This window comes from Bemisia tabaci, chromosome 1, assembly GCF_918797505.1.
Source record: "Bemisia tabaci chromosome 1, PGI_BMITA_v3".
Lineage (NCBI taxonomy): Eukaryota > Metazoa > Arthropoda > Insecta > Hemiptera > Aleyrodidae > Bemisia > Bemisia tabaci.
In genome coordinates, this window is record NC_092793.1 from 4,239,284 (window position 1) to 4,264,609 (window position 25,326).

General features: G+C 36.2%; 3 protein-coding genes across 5 annotated transcripts in view; 2 read left to right on the forward strand and 1 right to left on the reverse strand.

Moving 5' to 3' along the window:
- Positions 1-923, forward strand: part of LOC109032212 (dual 3',5'-cyclic-AMP and -GMP phosphodiesterase 11A) — an 83,139-nt gene extending 82,216 nt beyond the window's left edge. Inside the window, exon 17 of the mRNA XM_072303692.1 lies at positions 628-923. Coding sequence (XP_072159793.1) covers positions 628-756 — 129 coding nt within the window. The 3' untranslated portion in view covers positions 757-923. The remainder of the gene's footprint in view (positions 1-627) is intronic.
- A 979-nt stretch (positions 924-1,902) lies between these two features.
- Positions 1,903-18,364, reverse strand: l(2)gd1 (lethal (2) giant discs 1). Of its 2 annotated transcripts, none has more exons than XM_019044149.2 (12): positions 18,159-18,364; positions 16,588-16,738; positions 15,929-16,035; positions 14,498-14,673; positions 12,544-12,773; positions 10,315-10,499; positions 8,504-8,915; positions 6,839-7,529; positions 5,716-5,836; positions 4,956-5,107; positions 4,310-4,412; positions 1,903-3,888 (listed from the first exon to the last, which is right to left on the reverse strand). In XM_019044149.2, the coding sequence occupies exons 1-12, from the start codon at positions 18,222-18,224 to the stop codon at positions 3,769-3,771; spliced, it is 2,514 nt and encodes an 837-aa protein (XP_018899694.2). In that variant the 5' UTR covers positions 18,225-18,364; the 3' UTR covers positions 1,903-3,768. The 2 variants fall into 2 exon arrangements, with proteins under 2 accessions (XP_018899694.2, XP_018899693.2); XM_019044148.2 differs by having other exon boundaries at positions 4,310-4,436.
- A 60-nt stretch (positions 18,365-18,424) lies between these two features.
- Positions 18,425-24,726, forward strand: ND-B18 (NADH dehydrogenase (ubiquinone) B18 subunit). 2 transcript variants are annotated; one of them, XM_072303843.1, is made up of 4 exons: positions 18,425-18,669; positions 21,072-21,240; positions 22,192-22,359; positions 23,977-24,402. In XM_072303843.1, the coding sequence occupies exons 1-3, from the start codon at positions 18,561-18,563 to the stop codon at positions 22,313-22,315; spliced, it is 402 nt and encodes a 133-aa protein (XP_072159944.1). In that variant the 5' UTR covers positions 18,425-18,560; the 3' UTR covers positions 22,316-22,359; positions 23,977-24,402. The 2 variants fall into 2 exon arrangements, with proteins under 2 accessions (XP_072159944.1, XP_018899697.2); XM_019044152.2 differs by lacking the exon at positions 23,977-24,402 and adding an exon at positions 24,418-24,726 and having other exon boundaries at positions 18,427-18,669.
- The last annotated feature ends 600 nt before the right edge of the window (positions 24,727-25,326 follow it).

Sequence of the window (25,326 nt, forward strand, 5' to 3'; positions counted from 1 at the left end):
TCAGATTAAAAAAGGGGGAAAAATCTAAGAAGCACGCAATCTTTGGTTTTAACCCATTCGCACATAGATCTTTCGTAGTCAAATACGTTCAATTTTGAGCGTTTGGTTGCGCGCATATCACGCTGCAACACAGTAAGAGCACAAAATATCAACGAAAAAATGAAAGTGCTTTGGAAAAATTGACACATTAAATTGACATTAAATTTGACACGGAAGTACCATAATATTTACAGAGCATACAGTACATTTTCCTTTAAAACATTTTTCTTTTTTCCATTAATGTAAATGATAATAATCTAGGCGGAGGGTGCGAACATTTCAAAATAATGAGTTGAAAAGCGCCGACTCCGGGAGTTTAAATATTAGAGCCAAACACAGAAAGCGGCGCGGCGTGCTGCCAGCGCAACATGCGCCCTGGCGCCTACAAACCTAACAGGGATACTTCACGCATTGCGCAATGCGTGAAGTATCCCTGTTAGGTTTGTAGGCGCCAATGCGCGAGATAATGATGGAAGATTCACGGAAGGATTTTGAAGTTTTAGTTAGATGGATCTGAAGTAGGTAAAACATTTTATAGTTTAGTGGACAAAAGTTAACTTCCGTGTTGTGTTTACATTGATTTTTCAGTCGTTGGGTAAAATGAACCCTAAGCTGAATGTGATGTCTGAAGGTGCTGTGGAGAATATGAGGCAATGGGCAAAACTTGCAGCAGTCAGTAACACCATCAAAAGTGAGAAAATAGATCCACCCGGTTGAGACTTACACCTATGCAAATTCTGCACGATGCTACCTGGATCTAATGTTTAAAGCAATTTTTATACCATTGTGAATGATACATTCCCAAGTTTTTCCTTATTGTAGATTAAAATGTTATTTTTAAATTAGTGTACATAACAAATAAACGATGATTTAATTTTTACAAATGCATGGGTTTGATTCTCTATCAGTGACACCGTTGAGAAGAATGATTAGTAAAATTCAGTGTTATGGCGAGGGGTTGAACAATACTGCCGTGCTAAGGAAGAACGCCGTATGAGCCTTCAGGCGTTGCCATATTTCCTTTGATAAGACACAAATTTCCCGGAAAACTTATGAATATTTAATACCAATTTTTCAGATAATTTTGTTCGCAATCTCACCTGAAATTCCTGAAATATTCAATGAAAAATATTCATAAATTTTCTCAAAAATGAACATTCTAGTGAAGGAAATTTGGCAACTCTCGAATGTTCATACGACGTTTTTCCTTAGCCCGGCAGAATAGGAGCAATGAAACAAGGCCCCGAATTCTGCCGTTCTAAGTAAAAACGCCGTATGAGCATTCCAATGACGCCTATCATTTCCTTTCACATGTTTTTCTTTTTCTTTCTTTTCTCCTTTTTTTAAAGAAAGTCATGAATAATTTTTCTTTGAAATTGTTCGATACTTTAGGTCATATATTACATAAAAAGTTCTCTGAAAAATCGGGAGAAAAATACTTACAATTTGTCCCCAAAATTCGTGATTTACCTACTGTCAAAGGAAATTTGGCAACATTTCCTTGACACAAAAGGCGCCAAAATAAAAAAGAAAGGGAGGAGGAAAGGAAGAAAGAGAAAAGGAAATGATAGAGAAAAGAAGAAAGAGGGAGGAGAAAATAAGAGAAGAAAAAAACTACAGGGACAAGAGAAAAAAGGGGAGGGGGCTGGAAAAATGGGGACAAGGATTAGATGGCATTCATATGGGAAGAAGGCCAACAAGCGCACCCGCTTCTTTTGATAGAAAATCGCCCTTTGTAGCGTAGTTTTAAAACGAAACACCGCCTCCAGGTGGCGCATTTTTCTCGATTTTTGATGAGAAGAAAAGGTTCGATATAACTGACTGATCCTGCATGGGTGAGAAAAATAAAAATCAATACTTGAATAACATATTAACAAAATAAATTTATTTTCGTTCAACTTGGGCGGAAAATTTGCAAAAAGAGGAAAGTACTGATAACAAAATACAATTAGAAAAAGGAGAAAAAAGAAGAAAACAACTTAACAGCTAGAATGGTAAAAAAATAGCTTCATCTTAACATTAAAATCAAATAATGCAAGTTTAATGCTTGATGCGGTACATTATAGTGATAAATGGTATCGGCAAGTGGCTTCATGGCTAACTGAACTTGATATTTCAGTAACAAAATTTAAAGCAGAGAAAGTACTTAAGTGATCAGCTTAAAAATTAATGTTTAAATATCGATAGGACAAACTAAGGAAGGCGGTGGAGCTTGGGGGCTATCCTATACCCCAACAAAGTATTTCATATTGGTGATAAAATAGTTACAAATAAAAACATGAAGCCAAAGCGAAAAATTTAAAATTTGTATTATTTCACCGACCCTTCAAAACTAACCATAATATTTCATGAGTTGAAAATTATAGTAAAAACAGGAGAGGAGCAGAAACTTGTTTTTCTGGGAGTTTTAAATAACTTTAAACTTTTCTCAAATACCAAAAGTAACATAGTTTAGGTGCTTGTTAAGTTTTAAAGTTAAAGTTGAACTCTTCAATTCATTGTCAGTATTATTACACGAGTGAGAGAAAGGCTTTCAATAGGCTGGGAAAATTTAACAGGAAAACAATTCAGATACCGTAATTACACAGGGTTCATCTCTGACTTTCCACATTTTTGAGGATGCATTCACTTTACTGGCAAAAAGGCTGAAATTGTTAAAATGCAGATCCTTTTTGTTCCTATAAAAAGTACTGCATGTGAAATTAATAATAGTAAAAAACATTAATACAGTCAAGAAAGCCTATTTCATTCATTTCTGAAGCTGAGAGCGTCTCCCACATTGCTTCTAAACCGGTCTCATTGAAGAACTCACAAAAAAGCAGGACCACAATTGATTGATTTTGGGAAAATACATTGTTAGTAAATTATCTGATGGCAGTTCTAAAAATAAAGACAAACTTATTTCTTCCCATCATATAATCATACCTCAAACACTACAATGATTCAATGATATACCCTCATTTCATAACCAACCAAAAAATAATAAAAAGTGGAAACCAGCCATATGAGACGCAGCAAATATTTGGAAATTTTTGGAGAAGATAAAAAGAAAGATCGTATATGTCACATGCAAAGGAAGTACACAGCCCAGCTCACAAAATTCAAGTGCGAAATAGAACTTTAAAGTTAAAAAAAGAAATTGATTGGAGGTAGAGAAACTCGATTAAGCAAATGATACATTACTAATGGTAATAATAAGCCGGTTGCACGATTACACACTACAAAATGGAAACAAACTTAAGCTTAAGTAGAATTTAGCGCAAATAATTGTCAAAAAATAAAACTTTTGGCTCCTCTCGATCCTTTTTCATACTGAAGTTGATTCTATTTGGACATAATTTTATGGTGCAAAAATAGAAATGAATAAAAAATTTGAAGACATATCTTTCAGAGACTGACTGCTACTTTTCAGAGTTATTCTCTAAAAACCGGGTGAAAGTATATCACTTGGGTAGCTAACATTTTTCAAACAGAAATAAGCCAACAGCTTTGAGCTTCTAAAAAGTTCACCTTCCTTGAGCATGGAGATTTTTTTTCCAGGAAAACTACTTAAAGGTCATCGTGTTACATTCTGCATGATAAATAACTCTGAAAATGTGAAAATAGTTGAGAGAGAGAGTGAAAGAGGAAAATGGAACAACAAATACCTACTTCATAAATGCAAAATAGTTATTTGCTGTCCTTAAATTCCTGAGGAAATGGATGTCAGGAAATGTACATCTTTTAACATTATTCATGTATCACAAGCCATTTTTCTTGTACTTGCTCCAGATGCTTATTCACAATCGGGTTGCGTATGCGAATTTTAACTTCTAATTTACCGCCAACAGTTTTCCGTCCATTCATTAACTGCAACAAATAAGAAATTAAATTAAAAAATTGAGACAAAGCAAACAGAAAAGAAACACATTAGATAATCAAATTGCCAGTCTTCCTAAAATTCTATTTTTGATGTTTGCCGTACACTTGAAAAAAAATGTTATACTAATTACGATATGAAGCTTTTCAAAGTTAGGGAAGGTTTCCACAAGGAGGCCTGCCGCAGCAAATTTAGCACAGTCATTCACATTATTCTTGGCTCATCTTTTTTGCAAATTGAGGCTGCCCCTGTGTAGACTACAGTTAGAACTTTCAGCACTCTCATGCTGAGATGCAAAGATTTGCAGGTTTCACAGAAAAATGGTAATCCTGTGAAAAGCAGTTTTTATAACAGGAAGATTGATGTGAAGAAGTAAAACTTCAGGTGAGGAGGAAAATTTGAAATACTTACATCATATGCTTCATGAAGAGTGCATTTATCTTCCAATGGTTGAAGTTTGACCATAGCTGTTCCAATGAGTGTGTCCGTTCCAGCGAGCCCAAAAAGAAAACTCCTGCAACATGAAAACCACTCACAGCTGCTGGAAATTAATAACATAGCAAAACTACTACAAAAAAAAAATAAAATAAAAATAATACGAAGAAAGAAAAAAAGGAAACATTACTGAAAATGCAAATCTGACAGAAATTAATCATACAGAACATAGACTTGATAATTTACTATGACTTTCATACCGAAAATAATCGGTAAGAAGATAACTAAATGCAGTGACTGGTTATACAATAATGTTAATTTATTTTGTCAAGACGGCTTAACTCTTTTTAGGTTATTTTTCTCAGATTTTTCCGACTGCGCTTTGACGCAAAAAAAAAACGGGTAGGAAGATGGAGAGGACAGGACAGGAAAGACATTCATCATGCTAAAGAGAAGAGAAAACATATTGGAGGTGGTGACATTCAATTCTTTGGGTTCCAAAAACTTAAAAAGATGGTTTCAGTGACTGAACTTCTTACTTAATTAGAGTGGAACTACATGCTTGCACACAAACTACATTTTCCATGCTTTTTAAACTGATCACAAACAGAAAGACACTCACCCTCGAGAATAAACTTCACATTTAAGGGCATGCCTTTTGAAAACTCGCTGGCAAGCACGGACATTCCTCTGAATAGGAAATGTAAACACAGCATCATACTTAGGACTATTGGTATCGTAAATCACAGCAGTTTTTTTCCTTACTGGTTCTTCCTGCAGACAAAAAATTGAGCAAACAAAGACTAAATACAATAATGAAAATCAGTGGATCATAAATGTAGGTTGGTGGTAAACCACAGCAAGCTTATGTAATCAAGATTTATACATAACGAGTACATGAGTCAGGTTAAGATGTAAAAAATTGCTCTCATCAACAATACTCAGGGATTCTGAGTACCCAAGGTTTCTTCCACCCAAAAATGTTTCTGCAGGAAATAATATTTTTCTGTTAATTCAAGGAAAAACTTAATGTACTGAGCACCGTTTACAACAAATAAAAATTCTAGCCGATTTGGTAAGGGCCAGCTTTGTGATTCAAGAAGTATTTTTAGCATTGACACCTGCTTACAATGTGGCATGATTGCGTTATAAAATCCGTTAAAACATTCGAAAAACTTCTGCATCTTTTTCTGGTGAGTTACAAAGGGGAAGGGAGAGCTGATAACAATTTTGAAAAAATCATGTTAGCTACCCTGTCTAAGTTGGCTAGTCCCTGTAGAATTATAATAATCCAAAAATAAATTACATATATATATTTTTTTTATTTTTTTAAAAAAAAAATGGTTAGTTTCAAACAAGAAGAAAAGAGTCTCAGTACTTACTGTTGGCCATGGAAATTCTAACTTCACATAAGTATCTACATCTTTAGGTTTTGCTACATTAAAATTAGTTCCTTGAACAATAGTTACTTCTAAATCATTATCCATTAGATCAGTATTACACCTAGAAACAGATTAAATAAATGGTTTCAATGAATAAATCTTTAATTATTTATTTAGGTTTGAGGCGCTGGAGAGTGAGATAGAAGATTGCTGTCTTTCAGTCAAGCACGTAAAAAAGAAAGTATCTCAAACGAGAAAACCTTTTTAAAATTATTCACAAAACAACATGCATAAGTTTCAGCGAATTGAACCTGAAGAATATCTCACTTTGTTCATTTAAAAGTATTGTGGAATTGAGGCACTGGATGCGAAAAGAGTACTTCTCGGTTGCAGTGTTTTAGAGTCTCCTCTAATATTTCATTCATTGTAAAGAAAGTGAATACATTCATTCCACTAAGAATTTTATTGGATATTCCTCATGATTTTACAATTTTCTACAAAGAGAATTCTGGAAAAATCACCCATTGAATTCTTCTCCGAGGGATTAATGAGCAACAGAGATTCTAAAACACTGCAATCGAGAAGTGCCCTTTTCGCATCCAGTGCCTCCATTGATAACTGTAAATAACTTGTATTTGCTAATTAGCAACAGGTTAGTGGAATATTGCAACACTTTTCTATGGAGAAATCAAAGCCAGAAAATTCAAACAATAGAATTAGAGTTATGAAATAAACTCTGAAGAATTTCATTACAAGATTGAGAGGGGAGAATGTTCAGCTCAGGCAAAAGCATTGAATACTAAGCTGGGGTAACGCCGAGAGATCTACTGCAGTTTAGGTCTTTTTTTATTTCATCAGCAGATAACAATCAGCTAGTGAGCTCAGCTTAGCATCCCACAAAATCCTGGATGGCATGGAAACACCGTCATGGACATGATGTGACGCATGACACAATAGTGCAATCCTTGCGCCAACTGCTGATAGTACTGAACAACTCTGGGGAGGAAACAAGAAAAACAGATAAAACAGTGATAATCTTTTTACCATTTAGTATACAGCCGTTTTAATTTTACAAGGATTAGGGGTAGATTAAAACTAAAGTATAGAATACAGGGATACTCACTGTAGTATTGTAAATGTCCTATTTTCATAATGAAATTTAGGTAGAGTATCACGCTTCTCACAGGCTCGCACCACATCCAAGTCCTTCTTTGAATGTAATGCTAATTGTTCAAATTTATTGGCACTTCCTACATCACCCACAGCCTTGTAATGATCACGCGTTCGCATACACATTTTCATCTGCTCTTTCAAGTCTTCCTGCAATTTTTGAAAAATCTCAATATCTGATCCTGTTAAACTCTCAGCTACAGAAACGATATCAAAACCGGCTTCGATTTCCTCTTTTGCATTTGGTGGTAGAGGTACTGTGCTCATGTCAATTGGGAGACCACAGTTCGAAGCTTCAATTAGCGGTTGCAATCCTTTGATATTCCGTAAATGTTCTTTGGCAACTTCCAAGTCTCCATTTTTCTTGGCCTCTATTGCCGCTTGTTTGAATTGAGCTTGTCGTTCCAGTAAAATGGCAAGCTGTTTTTCTTGCCGGGAGCCTGGAGCTTTGCGTACGTTCACCTTAGGCATGGGCTCACTTGGACCAGCATCTTCTGAGGAACGTTTGGGAGGCACTGGTGATGGCTGTGGGGATGGCCTTGGACTGGGGGATGGGCTGCGTGAGGGCTCTCTTGGAGCAGGGATTTTGCTGCTGTCACCCTGAGTGTCAGCAGGAGGAGGTGCTCCAGGGATTGGAGGAAAGCCTGTAAATAAAATATAATTTATTATTTTGAGGAAAAATCAAGTTACTCACAGACAAGAAAATGTTTCATTCCGGCTGATTTCTGTTCGCATTTTTCATGTAACCAAATTAAAAAATTATACAAATGATGTTTTGAAATTTATATAAAATAAAATAATCATCTAAATATCAGGGCTAGCATTAATTTTATAAAACCCCCCCCACACCCTACAAAAAAGTATGAATAGCCTCAGGGACTACTGATAGGTCATCATTTAAAATCATTGCTTTCTTATTACCCTTTCCTTTCACAGAAAAAAAAGTTGCTGAAGTGACATCCCAAATGTTAAAAAGCTGCGCGACAACTCTTGAATGTTGATAAGAACGCTACGGTTGTTAATTCAATGTAGCTAGGTTACCACTTTAACAGCCATAGTACCCATAACAACATTCAAAAGGTGTTGCACAGATTTTTAACATCTAGGATGTTACCTTAACAACTTTTTTTTTTTTTTCCGTACTCCCTAAGAAATTCTTTGTTTCAGAGGTATCCAGAAATCCATGCTTTTTCATTGCCTTTTCCTCCCGTTTTCCTTACTAGACACGCATTCTGAACTCTGACAAGGGCAGATTTTTGCAAAAGTCACAGAAATTCGGTTTTGAAAAAAGAAAATAAGAGTGAATCAACTTAAGCACAATTTAGGTAAGGTTTTGCAGGAACGTGATAGGATTGACAATTTGTAAAAATTTGCATACCTCCATGACCCTTTCACTAAGTTCTTCGCAAAAATCTCTAATTTTTGTGCCAAATCATGAAAAATCAGTGATTTTTCAATGTATCTTTACTTTTCTTGAAGGGGACGTCCTAATAGCTTTATGGTGTGTTTATTTTAGATTGATTCTTAAATACTCGGTGAAAGGCTTGGGGATATACTTTGATTTGTATGCAAAATATTTTGCAATTTTAAAAAAAAGAGGAGCATAGTAAATTCAAACCTGGCGGAGTAGGAAGTTCATCGTATGGAATGGATCTGCCAGCTTTATGAGCTTTGATGGCATCTTTGTACTGCTTTACAATTCTACCCATTCTCCTGGCTTTGCTTGAATTGTTCTCTTCTTTGGCCTGTTCTTCTGACTTAACATAAACTGCAAGTCGTTGCTCGAGCGCTTCCAGAGGTGTTGATGGGGCTGATTCAGACACTGGAGCGGGTGTTTCCTCGGTGATAGTGATCTGCGGGGCATCTGAGCTTTTAGCATCTACATCGCTGGATTTTTGGGTCTCGTTAAGCTGAACAGAGGGCTCGGAATTTCCAGTTGAAGCGGAGGAGGCTATGTTCGGAGGATCAGGCATCTCACTGAGATCTATTGGCTGACCATCTTTCGCACCTTGGATTACTAAATCAAATTGCTGGAAAAAATTACATATTTTCTAGAGACATCTTTAATACATACAATTAAATATGCATTGAACTATATAAAAATTCCATTAAATTATTTCCTATATCTCTACGTCATTAATCGTACATAATATACTAGGGCTGTGCGAATAGTGAATTTTCCGAACGAAGCGAATAGCGAATAATTTCGGCAACTATTCGCGAATAGCGAAGCAAATAACAAATAATTTAAGTCAATTATTCACAGCTACGAATAGTAAAACGAATAATCGGAAATGACTTTTTTAAGTGTGAAAATTCGCGAATATTGCAAAAGTCGACAAAAAAAATGTGACTAATTTTTAAGAATTTTCCATTTGCTCATACGCCTGCACAGAAAACAATGAAATGCTATGATAGTAGCCTAGGCTGTTAAGAATTTGTTCGAAGATCCCTGGATACTGGCTTGACTGTCCCTGCAGTTACGTATGCATTTCCAGGATTTGAAGGTAACTGCGCGGGCAGTCAAGCTAGTATCGAAGGATCACTAGACACATTTTAGTATTTTATTTTTTTCGCTTTAATTAAAAATGTGTTTATGAACTTTTTGTTTTAATTTCAGAAATTTCTGTGTCTTTCAATCCTTGATTTGGGCTCTTTGCTTATTCCTACAATCGCAATCGCACTCGCTGTTCGTAAACTCGGCAAAGTCGGTAAAGATCAAGGGAGATCTGCCGTTTGCAATGTCTCGGGAGGAAGCAAAAGCCTTGCGCAGGTCCTCGCAACGTTTCACGATTGTCACTCGGAAATTCGTTATTTTTGATAGCGCGAATATTTGAAAATTCATTCCTCGTGACGGCGCGAATATTTGAAAATGTCAGTTCAAAAATTCACTATTCGCGACAGCACAATTATTCGCAATTTGCGAATAGTGCGCGAGACAGACGAAGCGAATATTCGCACAGCCCCATAATATACGGATGACAATGGAAACATTCTACTACAATTACCATCAAGTAGTCTACTGCGTAGTTAATTTCTAAATATTTTCTTAAATTAAATATATGTCACAGGCAAACAGCAAAATCAGGCATTTTCTGAAATACTCAGAAATATAGTTAAATTTTAGTAGTTTATGAAATTGTGTGCGTTTTTAATAAAAAGCTTTCAAGTTTTCGATGTTTCAAAAGAAAAAATTCATCAAAAACACAAACTTTTCTGTAATTTTGCTCTGGAAATATTTTTCTCATATTTAAACCGTCAAAATTTTAAAAATTCTGTATTTTATGATATACTGTAGATATTGCGATAAATGCTTATTTTCAGACTAGAAATATTTAATTTACTAGAAATTAACCTATAAATATCAACTAGTGAAATCTTGGATTGCTAGTGAATTTGTATCTAGGAGGGTAGAGTATCAAAGCTTACCTTAACAATTTTTATATAATTTAAGGCAGTTGTATTATCCCCACTGCGTTTCATCATAACAGCTGCTTTTTTGTACGCATTTTGCCTTTCAACCAGGGCTGTTAGTACTTCCGGGTCACAGGATGGTTTTGATTCTTCACCGGTTTTTGTTGGTTCCATTGGAGCAGGCCCCTCCGGTACAGGTTCTGAATCATCAGGTAGAACAGTTTTATGAAAAGTTATTATGTTTTCTTTAGAGGGAAAAATAAAGGTGAGCCGAGGTCAGAATTTTCAAAACGTAACCCAGTATTGTGAATAATCAATTGATGCAAATTAAAAAAATACCGTTTTGGAGCCAACATCAAATCTAATTTCCATCCTAAATTCAGACTTTGGGAGAGTCTACACACAAACAATTTCAAGTTTCTCAACATGGTTGGAATTATTAGTAACAAGCTAGGGACCTTCAGTTTTTACTATTTCTTTTTCTACCTCTATCCAGCAATGTTTGTAAAGGACAAGTAACGGAGGAAATGGCCACAAACTTTCTTTCGTTTTTTTCTTGTGGAGCACATTCCAGAAGGAAGAAATTTAAAAATAGTATTTCTCTTGGTTGAAAGCTCAATTAATATGCCCAGCAGAAAAAATTGGTCACCAAGAACTTTTCAGAGTTTGCCTCTTAAGAACTCATCAGACTTTTGGCTTGAGAAAATCAACAAAAAAAGGGTGCATCCAGCCAAAGTAGCAAAGGACATGTTGGAAAGTCCTTTTAATTCTTTATACATTTGTGATGTACTTTGATGACTACAGTGCAAAACCATGGATCTCCGTTTGTAACATTACAGACTATCAGTCATGTTTTATTTTTCCTTCGAAATACTAGTCCATGCGTTTTTTGAAAAACTTCCCGGATTTTTCTTCTCTGTTAGCAGACATACATATACTATATGAGTTTTAAGCTATCAAGTTGGCTTGTTTCTCATCGAAGAAGTAAAGTGGGAGCAGAAATTTTGAAACATCGCAATGGAAATACGTGGTTTTGAACTTTGGCCATCGACTCCATTGTCTCCAGAGGATCCAATGGGTTCATACAAAGGATGTCCCAAAATGACCCGGACAGGTGCTGTAACTTAAAAACTAATCAAAGGATTGAGCTGATCATGGGCTTATTCGAAAGATGAAGTCAAAAGGAAGTGATTGCGTTAAAGATTAATTTATTTGGATGAAAATTGACTAAGTTATGACACTTTAAATTCAGGTTGTAAGAAAACACCCTACCATTTTTTTTTAAATAAAAAATTACTTTTAACAAATTCAAAATTCAATCTTCATTTTCGCTTTCCTCTGTGTCATCAAGTATATCTCTCTCTTTCTCAAAATATTTGCCTTAAAATCAAATACATTTTTCCATCCGCTCCTTCCGTTTTGTCAAGATCGTCTTCTGGAAATCTTCCATGGGGAGGCGTTTGAAGAATGCTTGGACTTTGTTCTTGATTGTATCTTTTGATTCAAATTGCTTGCTGCGGAGAGCTTTCTTCAATTGCGGAAACAACCAAAAGTCGCATGGAGCAGGATCGGGGCTGTATGGCGGGTGCCTGAGACCCTCAACTCCATTCTTTCACATAAAATTACTGGTGGCATTCAAATTGTGAGGACGCACCTTGTCCTGATGGAGCATCTAGGTTGCTCTCAATTGCAGACGTTTTCACAAGACGTACTTGCAAAAATCCGTCACAACTTTGCAATAATAATCACTGTCCACCGTGGTTTTATCGGCTAAAAAATGCTGATGAACCATGCCCTCTAAATCAAAAGAAGCAATTAGCATTTGTTGCCAAGTCATTTTCTCTCGGGAAAGATCACCGGAAAATTTTGATGAGTAAAACGAAAAGAAACAAGTTGAAAAAAACGGTAGGGTATTTTCTTACCACCTGTTTTTAATTTGTCATAACTTTGTCAATTTTCATCCAAATAAAAGGATCTTTAGTGCAATCACTTTCTTTTGACTTTATCTTTCGAATGAGCCCAAGATCAACTCAATCCGTTGATTAGTTTTTGAGTTACAGCACCAGTCCGGGCCATTGTGGGACAACCTTCGTAACTGAGCTATTTCTGTAGGCTCTTTCAGATGTCGACAAGTAATTAAAGCAAGGATGCATAGATACATTATTGATTCAATTCTAAGAGTGGAAACTTAAAATCATTTTATCCTACCATACTAAATAGCAATACCAGAAAAGTTTGACTAACCTTCCATTGGATGAATGGATGGTCGATCAGGAATTGGTGGTGGTGTACTTGGTGAGTATACAGGTGGAGAGGGTTCCGGGTCTGAAGGTTGAGTCTGCACAGGAGCAGGAGGAGGCGCTGGTTTTTGGACATTAACACTAACAGGAGGAGGAATGTCAGCTTCATCAATCGTTCCGCCTCTTTTTATCGTGCTCAACAGTTCGTTCAAAGTCTTGATCCCTCGATTGAACCTACAGTGGTGGAATGTACATATTATCAAGAAAATAGTTCTGTAAGAATTTTCTCCAAAAGGGATTTTCGATCAAACATAGTTCCACAACTCTTAAAAAATTCAAAGATGAAAAATGTACGATGCTACTTAGAACTTCCTAGACTTGACATTGCCTTTAAAATGGAGATTTGAATGTACAATGGGTGCACCTTGTTGTCAGTTACGTAGGCTCTAGAGGTCACTCACTTTTTATACATTTGAGGACAATTCTTTCGGAGCTGCACACTCCATTTTCAGCTTTATTACGACTTTACCTCCATCCAAAATATTTGGATGTACATTTGAAACAATCGAGACGGTTTCAAGTTCAGGAGGTTCAGGATGCTGAAATTTGTGGCCAAAAATCCTCTTGTCGTGGGTCAGTTGCTTTAGTTACAGAATTGCATTTTGATAATTAAAAATTGTAGATCAGCAAATGATAATAAGATCCGTTCAAACGTCTAGTTTTTACATCCAATATTGACGTGGATAATGTCCTTTCAAATACACAATGTATAGAGTCATCTATTACGATAGTGTATACAACAGCTTCTTCCCTCTTGGATTCATCAATTAGTGATATGCAAATTTCCACTGGCTTTTTGACTTAAAACACAAATGCAACCAAGATGGAAGAAACCATGGTATCTACTACCACAATGGAACACCTTTTACACCGTGCTTGTTAAAAGACAACATCTTCCTTAATGTTGGACAAGGGAACTGCAGTGTTTGAATAGAACTGATTATTTTTTGCTGGTCTGTAACCTAAAATCATCTAAAAACAATTCAGTGACTAGCAAAACTAACCTAATGACCTTGATGCTACCAAGTTTCACAATGAATAATAATGCACCTTCTTTTTCCTGCCACTCCTAGGTTTTAAGATATTTCTTCTTGCATTCTGTTCTGTGATGAGATAATTTTTCAGAAATACTTTCAGACTGCATGAAAATCTAACTTCAGAGACTCAAGTTTAAAAATGAAATGCTTTTTCTTGATGCTTCTGTTTGCAATCTGTTAGTCATCCTGTTCAGTAATGTTGCAGATTATTTTTTCCTGATTTTAGTTTGAATGGATCACTAGACAAGGTGCAAACTAAAGCACTCTGTTTGATTTTCCTAATTAAAATTTAAAAAAAAAAACACGATTCCGGCAATAAAAATTGCTGCAAAAAAAAAAACTTTATCCATGCATGAAATCAAACATTCCACTCATGAAAAAAACACTCTTCAGTCCTCAAGTCAAATCGCGCACTATTAAAGCATCGCTTTAATAGTCTCTGCAGCATTAAAAAATGACAAACTCAATCTTGGAATTTCAGCTCAGCTATTACACATTGTTTAAACTTTGAACAACATAGGGAAGGGAAGGCAGAGCGTATAGAAGGTGGCACTGATCAATTACAAACTCAGCCAATACCAGTGCAGTGCTCGATTTGATTCGAGTAGACTGTTGTTTTTCTTGTGAGCAAGCAATTCAAATTTTATGCAGCCAAAATTAACTAAAAACATTAATATCTTATTTTGGGGTCTAAATTGAGCAATTTTTGCTATCCGATTCCAGTTCTGCATAAAATTTTGATTAGGAAACATGTGTCATAATGCTTTAATTGTTCCTTGTCTGGTAGTCCATTTTGTCAATTTATTTACTACGGATTAACCAGATAATTAACCAGAATAAAGGAGAGAATGAACCACCTACCTTCTAGCTTTCGAAGTATCACCAGCAGATTTGGCATTGCTTTCTGCTTGCACATAAAGTTTTAAACGTTCTGAGAGGATATTTTCTAAGGGGTTAAAGGCTCCTTCAATCGCTGATTTATCTTCTGGTTCAGGTTCAAGTTCTGGACTGCCTCCTTGCAGCTCACCAAGCTCAGCCTAAAATATTGTTGAGATTGAAGAGAATTAATCAAACAAATGCAATGATGATTCATCATTTCTAAAATTGGTATGTCGAAAAATTGATACTTTCTGGTGTGTAAACAGCTATTCATGTATTTTCTTACATTTTTGTGACAAAATAGGGTTTACTTTCTGAAAAGGAGTTACCTGAATTAGTCCTATCCTACTGTGTGGTCAGAATATTGTAATTACACAGATCTGCAAACATTTTTTTAAAAAAACATTGGAGATATGATGATTAAAGGAGGTAATTTTTAGCCCTAAATATGAAAATGACCGGTTTATTTCTTCATCCACAAATTTTCCGGAAAATAAAGTCTTCCAAAAACACATTTAATGTCACCTAAAGAAGGCATTTTTCGGGAAATTCGATTGTCAGATGAATTGGTGGATGGTCCTTGGTAAAATGTTAAGGCCAATTTTAAGCTGCTGAACTTGAGAATGACCTTGACTGGCCTCAATCATGCAGCAATTCCTGACCCATTTGTGGAGGGACCTGCAGACACCCCCACCTCCGGCGCAAAGCACTTTTACATATTTGTTTTGAATCTGAATGAACAAAAAATTATTTTTTTCAGATGCTTCCTGGGACTACTTACTTCCACTTGATTTTTGCTGCTGAAGCTGAAAATGACTTTTTTCTTTTTTTTATTACCCAAGAATCTGTTAAAAAATCGAATTTTCCCCAAAAATGCATTTGTTAGGTGCTAAAAAATGTGATAATAAAACACTAGATTTTTCAGAAAATTGGTGGATGATAAAAAAAACTAACGTTACTTCAACAGCAAAAAGTAAAGAGGAGAAACCTTATGGGACATTTAAGTAAATTAAATAATTTTCCTGTTCTTTTAGATGCGAAACAACCAGATGAGTTTTGCATGGGGGTATATGGATGGGCTATGCCATCTGACTGGAGTAACCTTCGGATCAGACACAGTGGAAAAGATGTTTTAGGCATGCAATGTGTAGTACACCAAGGATTTTTAGCCTATTGATAGAAAATGACCTAGTTTGTCTCCATCATGCACCGATGTTCCACCAAGAGGCTTGTTTTTTGAGGAAAATTTGGAGTTTCTGCAAATTGATGGGTATAGGGGAAAAACCAAGGTCATTCCCGAAAATTGGGTTAAAAATTACATGGTAAGATATCACCAAAAACCCTGTGTTTTTCAAAGTGCACGCCTATGTTAATACTATATAATTACAGTACTTGCAAATTGATATAACTTACAAGAAGTTCAGGATCATTTTCATCGACAGATTCATCATCACCTGAATCTTCATCTCTAAGACTTTCAGCTACCAATTTGTCCAGCTGATCAGGAGGTAGAGGTGCAGCTAGAGAAAAAATAGAAAAAGAAAACACAAGTTCAATTTTTCCATCTCTGAAGATGTCAGTGTACTGCCTTTCCCAGGCATCATTTACGAAATGCACCTGAAAGTTGGGTTTTGGTGTCTAAAAATTGGGGGCCCTGGGACAGTGTGCTGCCTAAAAGAGTTAATGCACCCAGTCGATTTTTTGAAATTGCAGTTTTATTTGCTATGATGGAAATGCAAAAAGTTAAAAAAACTTTAGATGGCTCCTAAGAACTAGGCTTTGGTGCCAAGGCGGCTTCTAAAATTTCTGGGGGGAAGGCAGAACAATGAAAGATGTAGAGTCTCAAGAGCTGCAAAAAAGTCAGCGCAAACATGTGACAACTGTCCATTCTTTTCTTTCTCCAGTTCAAACATGTTAATGTTGAAAACAATTACCTCTTTCAGCATCAGTCACTTCATACGATACAAGTTCTTTACCTACAATTGTTAGCACTTAAACCTAGGTTCCAGAAGAAGATACCATTTCCTGGCACTTCCAAACTTCTAAAAAAAATTTCTTAAGAGGCAAGTCACCTCTGTGTGGACGAGCAGGAGGCTTTGGTTTGCTTCCTCCAGTTAGTGCGAGAAGTTCTGCCTCTAGTGCTTCGTCATCATCGTCATCATCTCCAACACATCCTCCGTCTGAGTTGAGATTATCGATGTCAGGAATATCGAATAAGCCATACTGTTGAAGGAGGTGAAGAAAAGATCTTAATGAGACAAATCTGTGAAAAATCTTAAATTATATCATAGGACAAGAACCCTTTACAATTTTACGAACCAAGAAACTCAGTTTATATTTGTTTGTTAAATTGAGGAGATTTTTAAATAAATAAATCTTGTAATATAACAAAATGGAATAGACTAGAATAGAAATACTTAGTTTAGTTACCAGAATAGTTTACAGAGTAGCTTGTTACCTAAAATTACAGATGGTGTAAATAAAAACTTTTTCCTTCATTTTTGGTCTTTATTTTCTTAGATTGGAGAGGGAAAATAGAGGAACTAGTTGTAAGAAAAAGGGCTGGATAATTATATCTTTCGATTACTTTTTTAACCTGACAAGCCGACTACAACATTTTCGGTGCAAAATACGATTTTGAAAAAAAAACAGAGATTGCTGATGAAGGATTCAACATTATTACATACATTTGAAAATCACCTTGGGCACTGAACTCAGATTCCAGTACTTGATTAAATTTCAAATCCATTGATGAAGTATTAATATCTTTCAATAGTTTGAGGAATTCACAATCAAAACTAACTGTAATTGGATGGCTTGAAGGACACGGCGCATTGGTGTAGGATTTGAAAAACATGAGATATTAATGATTTCAAGTAAAACTGTTCTTCGTGCATTTTCTGTGAAACATTCGCTCCTAAATTCCAATTTTGAAGCATCAAAAAGTCATTTTGAACTCTCTATCCGCCATACACATTCATGTAATTTCAAAATTTCAAACACGTATTAATCAAAGTAGCAAAAGTTGCACTTACGCACTTTGTCCTCCAAGCCTCTCAATTATAGTGATGTCACATGTCTAGAGCTCGCGCAACGTATGTTGAGATAAACGTTACTCTCCGATTAGCTCTGAATTCGCATCACTCAACAGGTTAATACATGTAGTTGTAGTCAGGTGGCACCACTGGTGAATGGTGACATAAACAATATTTTGACGTTTGTCTCAACATACGATGCACGAGCTCTACCAACCTTAACTCGCAGTAACCGTCTGTTTTTTATCTAGGATTTTCATCAAGGCTCGGCACACAACCTACAGAGAGAGCACTGCAACACTTTGCCCAGATAGAGAGAATATTAATGCTTAGAATACTAATTTAGATTTTCCCTTAAAGTTGCTCTCACAATTACTGACTTGGGAAAACTAAGAATATGACTCACTCGTAATTACGTTTACAAGTGCAAATGTGGCTGTCCTTGTCTGCCTCTTCCTCGATTTAAGATGGACCCAATATGATCAAATATCCTTATGCATGCTATGAAGTTACGGGAAAATTAAACTTTTTGTAGAAGAGAAATGCTTATCTTCTCAACTAATAAAAATGGTGAGTAAAAAATAAAAAATGAATGTGAACAGGATCACCTGAGCAAGGCTGGAGCCCCTTGACTTGGACTGCTTCGCTTTCACTTCTTTTTTGCGGCCGAACATTTTGACGATTAAATTTCTGTAGGCTAGAACAACAAATTTTAAACTCTAATTAAAAAAATGAGCAAACGTTACTGAAAAAATTGTGAAAATTTTTTGAACATTTCCATTTCCTCTTCAAATAACAACATTGATTAGTCACCGATCACCGATGGTTGGTGATAACGGTCACGCACAAGTGCTGCTCCATTTTCAGCTACGGATAATATTGTAACTTCTCCTCACAACACAGCTTATCATTTCACCTCGGATGGTGTTGGTGTCGCTAAATTTTGCCCTCTACAATTAGTTTCTTACTTCTTTAACTTAAAAATTAGTGTGTAGTGAACCGGATTCAAAATGGGTAATACATACAACTTGATGTTTCATCCAGATGTCACTCCTTACCCAGATTCTGAGCCGACATTCGATCCAACTTTCGGTTTCAAGGAACCTAGACAACCTAAAGGTGAGTTAATTGCACTGAAATAGTGGAACATTCCTCACATCATCACTTCAAATGAGAATCGAAGGCTTAAGATAGAGTTTAGCCATTTTCAAGTGATTTACAAGGATTGACCAAGTTTCGGACGATAGGCATCAAGTAACTTTTCACTTGTAACAGGAATCTTATTAGGATGGTTTGGGTTGAGTCAATACTCTTAGTTGAGCATATCATTATGAGGTATCCCTGCTTAGCGTCCCTAAATTTTGTTTGCGAGGAGCAGGTACATTCTGATTCAAAATTATACACCCTCTCTGATTCACTCACCAATCCATGAATGAGTGAATGACCCTTAACCTGTGAAGAGAGGTTAGAGCATTGCCACCGAGATTGGAGAGGCCGTAACTACGTTCCTGTGATGTCATGCTAGTAGATGAAACTCGCCCGCGGTTTAACAAATGTTCATATGGGGAAACACCTGACACATGTTCTTTTAGCCGATATCTTCTTGGGGGTTGATCTGATGCAAAAATTCTCAAGAACCTTTTCAAAAGAGGATGAAATTTCATTTCAGAAAATTAACTAATCCATTTATGACATTGTCTGATAATAGAGGAAATGAAAGCTCAATATCAATAATCGTTACTCCACTGAGATTCAAACGCGGTGCTCGTGCAACTTCAGCTGATCGAGGGTCACTCTGCTTAGTCCTTGCAGTGACTGCCTTACTAATCTAGGCATTGATGACCCGGAGATGCTTGTTGTTTTTGGTAAATATCTACTAGTTTGATGTCACAAAACTGACTAGTTACGGCCACTTTATTCACATAGGCAACGGTTAGAGCTATGACTAAATTAGGTGACTGTCTCACATAGGACCATAACATAATTTAAGATCTACTACCATGCTTTTAGCACGCAGTATTTTTCCCAAAAGCATTCACAGGTGATCATCTTTTGCTTTTTGAAGTGAGGCCAGCTAATTTAATGTCAGGTCCGAGGGAACCCTTGTGAGGAGATTAAGGTGATTCGTCAAGCACAAGTGCCATGGCCGAACTGGCATTATGATATATCACATTGAGTAGATCAAAAATCTTGGAAGATTTTGAATTTTTAGAAAAAAAAGGACAATAGCCCCTGCGCACAAGCCTAAAGAATCATTCTCAATCCAAAAACTGGCAAAATTCAGCGAAATGAAAGCAGACTAGTGTTAAGAAGAAAACCTTGCATTCGATACAGCAATCGAGTGCGAGGTTTTTTCCCAACATTCTTCTGCTTTTATTTCTCTGAATTTTGCCAATTTTTCTATTGAGAATGATTTCTTACAGTACATCCAGGATTGGAACTTCGCGCGTCGCGCTGCTCAGAATAGCCGTATATATTTGCCAAAATAATAAAAACCGTAATACTTATTCAAGATTGGGTATCCAGGGGATATAGCAACATACTTGAGGAACACTCAGTAAAAAAATCTTCTCAAAATTCCCAAAAATAAAGTCGTAACTACGGTGGAAAGTAATTCTCATTGTGGCAATGGGAGAGAGAGAGACAGAACATGAGGGATTCGGTTGCGCGCTCGGCCGCTGCTGCTGAGCTGAAAGTTTCAACCCTACTTTCTCTGCGCTTGTAATCCTAATTGCAAATTTTTTTGGCTCAAAAAATCAAGCAGAAAACAATGTATATCTTGTTGATCTGCTTTTTGTAATTTGAGGAATATTATTTCAGTAATCGTCGAAGGAAAGTGAAATTCTCAGTGGTGACTGGTGGGGTGGCGCTATCTCTAATCATGAATTATCCCTAATTGAACCCTGGATTCACCTTAAGTTCATGCGCAGAGACTATTGACCTTTTTTTTGCTAAAAATTCAAAATCTGCTGAGATTTTTTATCTACTTGATGCGATATATCGCATACCAGTTTGACCAAGTCACTTGAGCTTGTCAAATCACCTTAGGACGAAAATTCAACTGGGAATGAAGCCCCCTTGATTGGGAAGATGTCTAATGTTCATAGGCGAAACCAATAATCTCATTTTTCATCTTTCAACGATTTCATGGTGGCCGAACCTGACCTGTCTGGCGAAAATGTTGTGACAACATCCGGTTCCAAAATAACATTATTGCGACATTCTGACAATGTTTTTGGGGTTAAAACAGAAAAAAAAGAAAGAGAAACTTTCCATGCCTTGCGACACGATTATTGAATCTCTGTCAGTAAGACAAGACAAGACCTAGCCCTATGTTAACCGTGCAATTTATCGCATTGTGATGTCTTATTGTGCTGCCTTAAACTTTCAGTATTTGGCCCGCTGAAGTGAACTAATTACTTTTGTCCAACATGTTGATATATTTAGCAGAGGGAAAGTAAAGTAACTCGGCAAACTTAGGCTCTGTTGTAATCTTATACTTTTTCCTTCTTCTTTTTTAGTTATGCATACCACTCTAGCAGAAATGGAATCTGCGAAGGTTCCCCCGGACTATAGGAATTACTGTGCGCATACGTACATCGATTTTCAAGTATGCAGATCCAAAAATTTTCCTCTCTTGCGGAGATGCGCAGACCAATATCATGCGTATCAACAGTGCCTTTATGATGAGTGAGTATTGGTCTTATAACTTTCTACCAAAAAATCTCAACCTGCAAGCAGTTGCATAGCGTACCTATTTGTGACATATTTTTGCTGAAGGGGGAGGGTCATTGAGTAAAGTATGGTGTAATTTTAAAAGTATGGGGAGAACGGTCGTTCAGGTCTGAATGACAGGTGCGTGCTGAGAGGAGGGGGGTCCAAAATTCTGGATTCTAGTGTTATGTAATTTATGAAGGGTGTGAGTGGCCGTCTGCAGATTATGTTATGCTGATTGATGGGGATTGTTGTGCTAAAGCAGCATTATGTTGTTCGTGTATATTTTTGGGAGTTTTTTTGGGTATTTTGGGCTGAGGTAAAGAGAGCAAACCCTCTCACAGAAAAACCCCATCACAAGGGTGGGGGTTAGGAAATCTGAAAGGCTTTACATATTATATAAATGGCCCTGTGACACAAGGCGGATAAAGAATGGTGGTCGCATTTCGTACCCTCTGGACGTCACACGGTATCGGGTACATGGGCCGGCCGAGGCCGGGGGAGTCGGCTCAACTGGCTCAACCTCGAATTGCATGGCAAAAGCCGTACCCTCCTGACGTCACAGTGCTTCAAGATGGCAGCCAAAATCGAAATGCGACCACCATTCTTTATCCGCCTTGCCTGTGACAGAGGAATTTGCCTTGAAGAGCATGAAGAAACCTTTGCTGAGAATGTCTTCCTTTCGGTAACTGTATGGTAACCTTATCATGCCCGAGTTTTCCCTTCCCACTCAGGGAAAAATCATGGATAGCTCAATGAATTTGAAACTTGTGAAAGATCATAAACCCTGCCTTTTTGCCCAACTCTATCAATCTACAACAGAAGACATAAAAATTGCATGGAATTCTCCATTTTAGATACCTACTCTAATTCATGCTTTGTTGGATTTATGTGAAAGCTCTAAATTATTTATTCTGTATTTTTTAGAACCATTGACCAATACAAAGATTATGAACGAGAACGTCGCCTCTTAGTAAGAGCCAAACGAATTGCTGAGAAGAAAGAGAGACGAGAGAAAAGACGTAAGGCAGCTGAAATGGAGAGCGATTGAATATACTTCTCTTGCATACTAGTTTTGAATCAACTATAGTTTGTGTAAGTTTTTTTTACCAACTTTCTTACAGCAGGGCACCTCAAATATGGTAGGATCGGCTATGGGGACCTCAGTCACAGCGTTTGGGTCCAGAAAAGGCCTTACAGGCAACTCTTAACTTTTCTCATCATGCAGTGTCAAATTTTGAGGGAAAATAGGAATAATTTTGCTGGAAAAGGAAGGTAACTCAGAGCCGAGGTTGGCTGTAATTCTCCTGCTCCTCTACACCATTGAAATACACGCCTCCTATCATGAGATCAAAATAAATCTCACCCCATGTGAAAATATCCATGCCTTTGCATTTGTAGAAATCAAAAACAGTTAATATTAGTTCTCTCAATTGGACTCCTTTCTGTAATTTGGGCAAGATCCATCCATATAGGTCAGTCATTCCCGAAACCGAAATGAGAATCTTCTGCACATGACATCAGCATTACTGCCGCGAAAACCAGAAAAGTCGGAAACAATGCTTTTCTTATGGGAGAGAGCAAATTTTTCTCAATGAATCATTTAAATTTCTCACTTTTAAATCGCTTGAAACTCTCTGAGTGTCGAAAGGAACGCTTAGACATTAGTGTCCAGGGTTTCAACTCAGCCAGCTGAATTTGCGTTTTTATATTTTCAAATGATTTTAGTAGTCAGCGATGTAACAAGCCATCTGGTGGTATAGATTTGCGTGTAAAAATGGCTGATGCAGAGTAAACTGTAAAAATGAAAGAACACAAATTCGGCAAAATCGAAACCCTGAATGCTAATGTCTAAACATTCCTTTCGACACTCAGAAAGTTTCCAAGGATTTAAAAGTAAGAAATTTAAATGATTCATTATGAAAAAATTGCTCTCTCCCATAAGAAAAGCATTGTATCCGTGCTTTTTCGCTTTCGCGGCAGTAATGCTGATGTCACGAGCCAACTGAACCAATAGATGGGGCTTACCCTGAGCAGGGGAAATCTGCACAATTACTGACCTATATGGATAGATCTTGAATTAGGGACTATAATTTGTGGCTCAATTGAAAAACAATGTATGTACTATTATTTTTCCTATGCACGTAAGTGTTTACAGATTGTTTTACAGAAGTTTTACAGATGAGCCAGAAGTAGTAGTTCTCAGTTGCAAAATTTTTGTCCAGCAATCTGTACCTGCTGTACTATGTCCATTAAATAATATTAATTTCATTGATTGGGTGCAGTAATTCAAGTGCAGGTTTTAATTCCAAACAGCAAAACTCTTTCGGTAAACCAATATTCAAGGAAAAGAAGAAGCCTTAAACAATGAAATTATCAACCCAACACATATGGTAAATGTAAAAAAAAAAATGTGTCCATCCAATCGATTTTTTGCATTTGGGTGCAAGTCCATCGGAAAATTTCAAAATTTCCACAGACAGTCCATTTTTGTATAGGTGTATCAAATAAATTTGTATACATCAAATCCGAGTGGTGTAAGAAGAATATTCTGCATCTACTTTTTGAAGAAAGCAGCTCTGTTTTCCATCCCCTTAAAAAGAAACTCGGTATCCTTACCAATTTTGAGACATTGCAATAGACTCAGGTTTCAATGCAGATAATAAATGTCATGTAATTTCCCATTCACTTTTCATTTTTTTTTTTTTTTAGTGAAAATATGTGACTGAATCTGGAAAAAGAGACCTTATCTTCCAGGAGAAAATTGTCCTCGAATTTGGGGACTAATATCAACTTTAATTTTTAATATTTTAGGATCAACCTCATACCAAAATTGCCTCCATTTCTTCCTCCATACATTTGCATAAAGTTGAAAATTTGCAAGATAAGTTCCCTCTTCATTTATCTTCTGAAGTTTTAAAATAATAGTCTCTGAGAACATCCTCTCAAAGTTGAAAAGATGTCACTTAAAATTTCTTACAATAACAATGGTAAAGTGTCCCTCAGAAAATACTGTGGAAAAATTCACAACATTGTCACATAAAAAGGATACTTTTTCTTCAGTTTTATTTACCATCATTATGTGACAGTCTCGATTTGATTCCTCTACTTGTCCTGAAGAAATTAATTTTCAAATGTATTGCATTATTACAGATATTATGCAGTCCCCTTGAGGAAGTTGAATGTATGAATTTTCCACCCAAGTGTATGAAGATAAATCTCAGCACTGAAAAGCACTAATGTGGTTCAGAATATTTTGAAAGAGAATTGTTTGGACTTTTAGCAGTCTTGTGTCCATGATTAGTTTGATATGCTGGCACCTTTTCAGTTGTAAGTTTTTCAACTTCACGTAATAATTTTCCGCACTTGTTAGTAATCATCAAAAAATTTTACTTGCGGCTTTGTTTCAAACTATTGGTTTTCTGTACAGTTATATATTAAAGAACGTTTGTTTTTAATCTATGTTTGTTTTAAATGTTCTATGAGAAACCTTCCCAAGTTCAAGGTAGGGTCTTCTTGGAAAAATACACATTCTTGATAGCAAGATTTAACTCCAGCAATTCTCTCAAATATTGGGGCTTTAGGAAGCAGCATCTACTAAAGTCTCATAAATATGCCAAATATATCTCCAGAGGAGAGAAAATTTCAAAATGAAATTGTATTCATCTGATATTTTGGAAAATAACTCTAAAAAAGTTGGACATGTGTTTGTTTAAAAATAAAAATTGGCATTTGGTGTTTTATTGACCACCATTGACCCAAAAAGGTCCTCAGAAAGTGAAAAAATTGCATAATTTTAAGTTTTAATTAAATTGTCTTCTCCTCGTAATCTGAAAAAAAAAAAAAAAAAAAAAAAAAAAAAAAAAAAAAAAAAAAAAAAACAAGAGAAATATAATAAACAAAAATATGAAGTTTTCCTTTAACAACCTAACTTGCCGTAGAAACAGGTCTTAATATTTGTTCTTAAAATGTTCTGGGAAAACTGAACCTTTTTTCCTTTATTCTTTGGGATCAACTTAGGCTATGAAAGTCTCAGCTGCTCAGAGCTCAGTTTTGAGCTAT

Bases quoted from the DNA above. Each gene is read 5' to 3' on its own strand.
- ND-B18 (XM_072303843.1), top strand. From the start codon at position 18,561: ATGGGTAATACATACAACTTGATGTTTCATCCAGATGTCACTCCTTAC. The intron at 18,670-21,071 runs GTGAGTTAATTG...CTTCTTTTTTAG, and splicing joins GGAACCTAGACAACCTAAAG to TTATGCATACCACTCTAGCA. The intron at 21,241-22,191 runs GTGAGTATTGGT...TGTATTTTTTAG, and splicing joins CAACAGTGCCTTTATGATGA to AACCATTGACCAATACAAAG.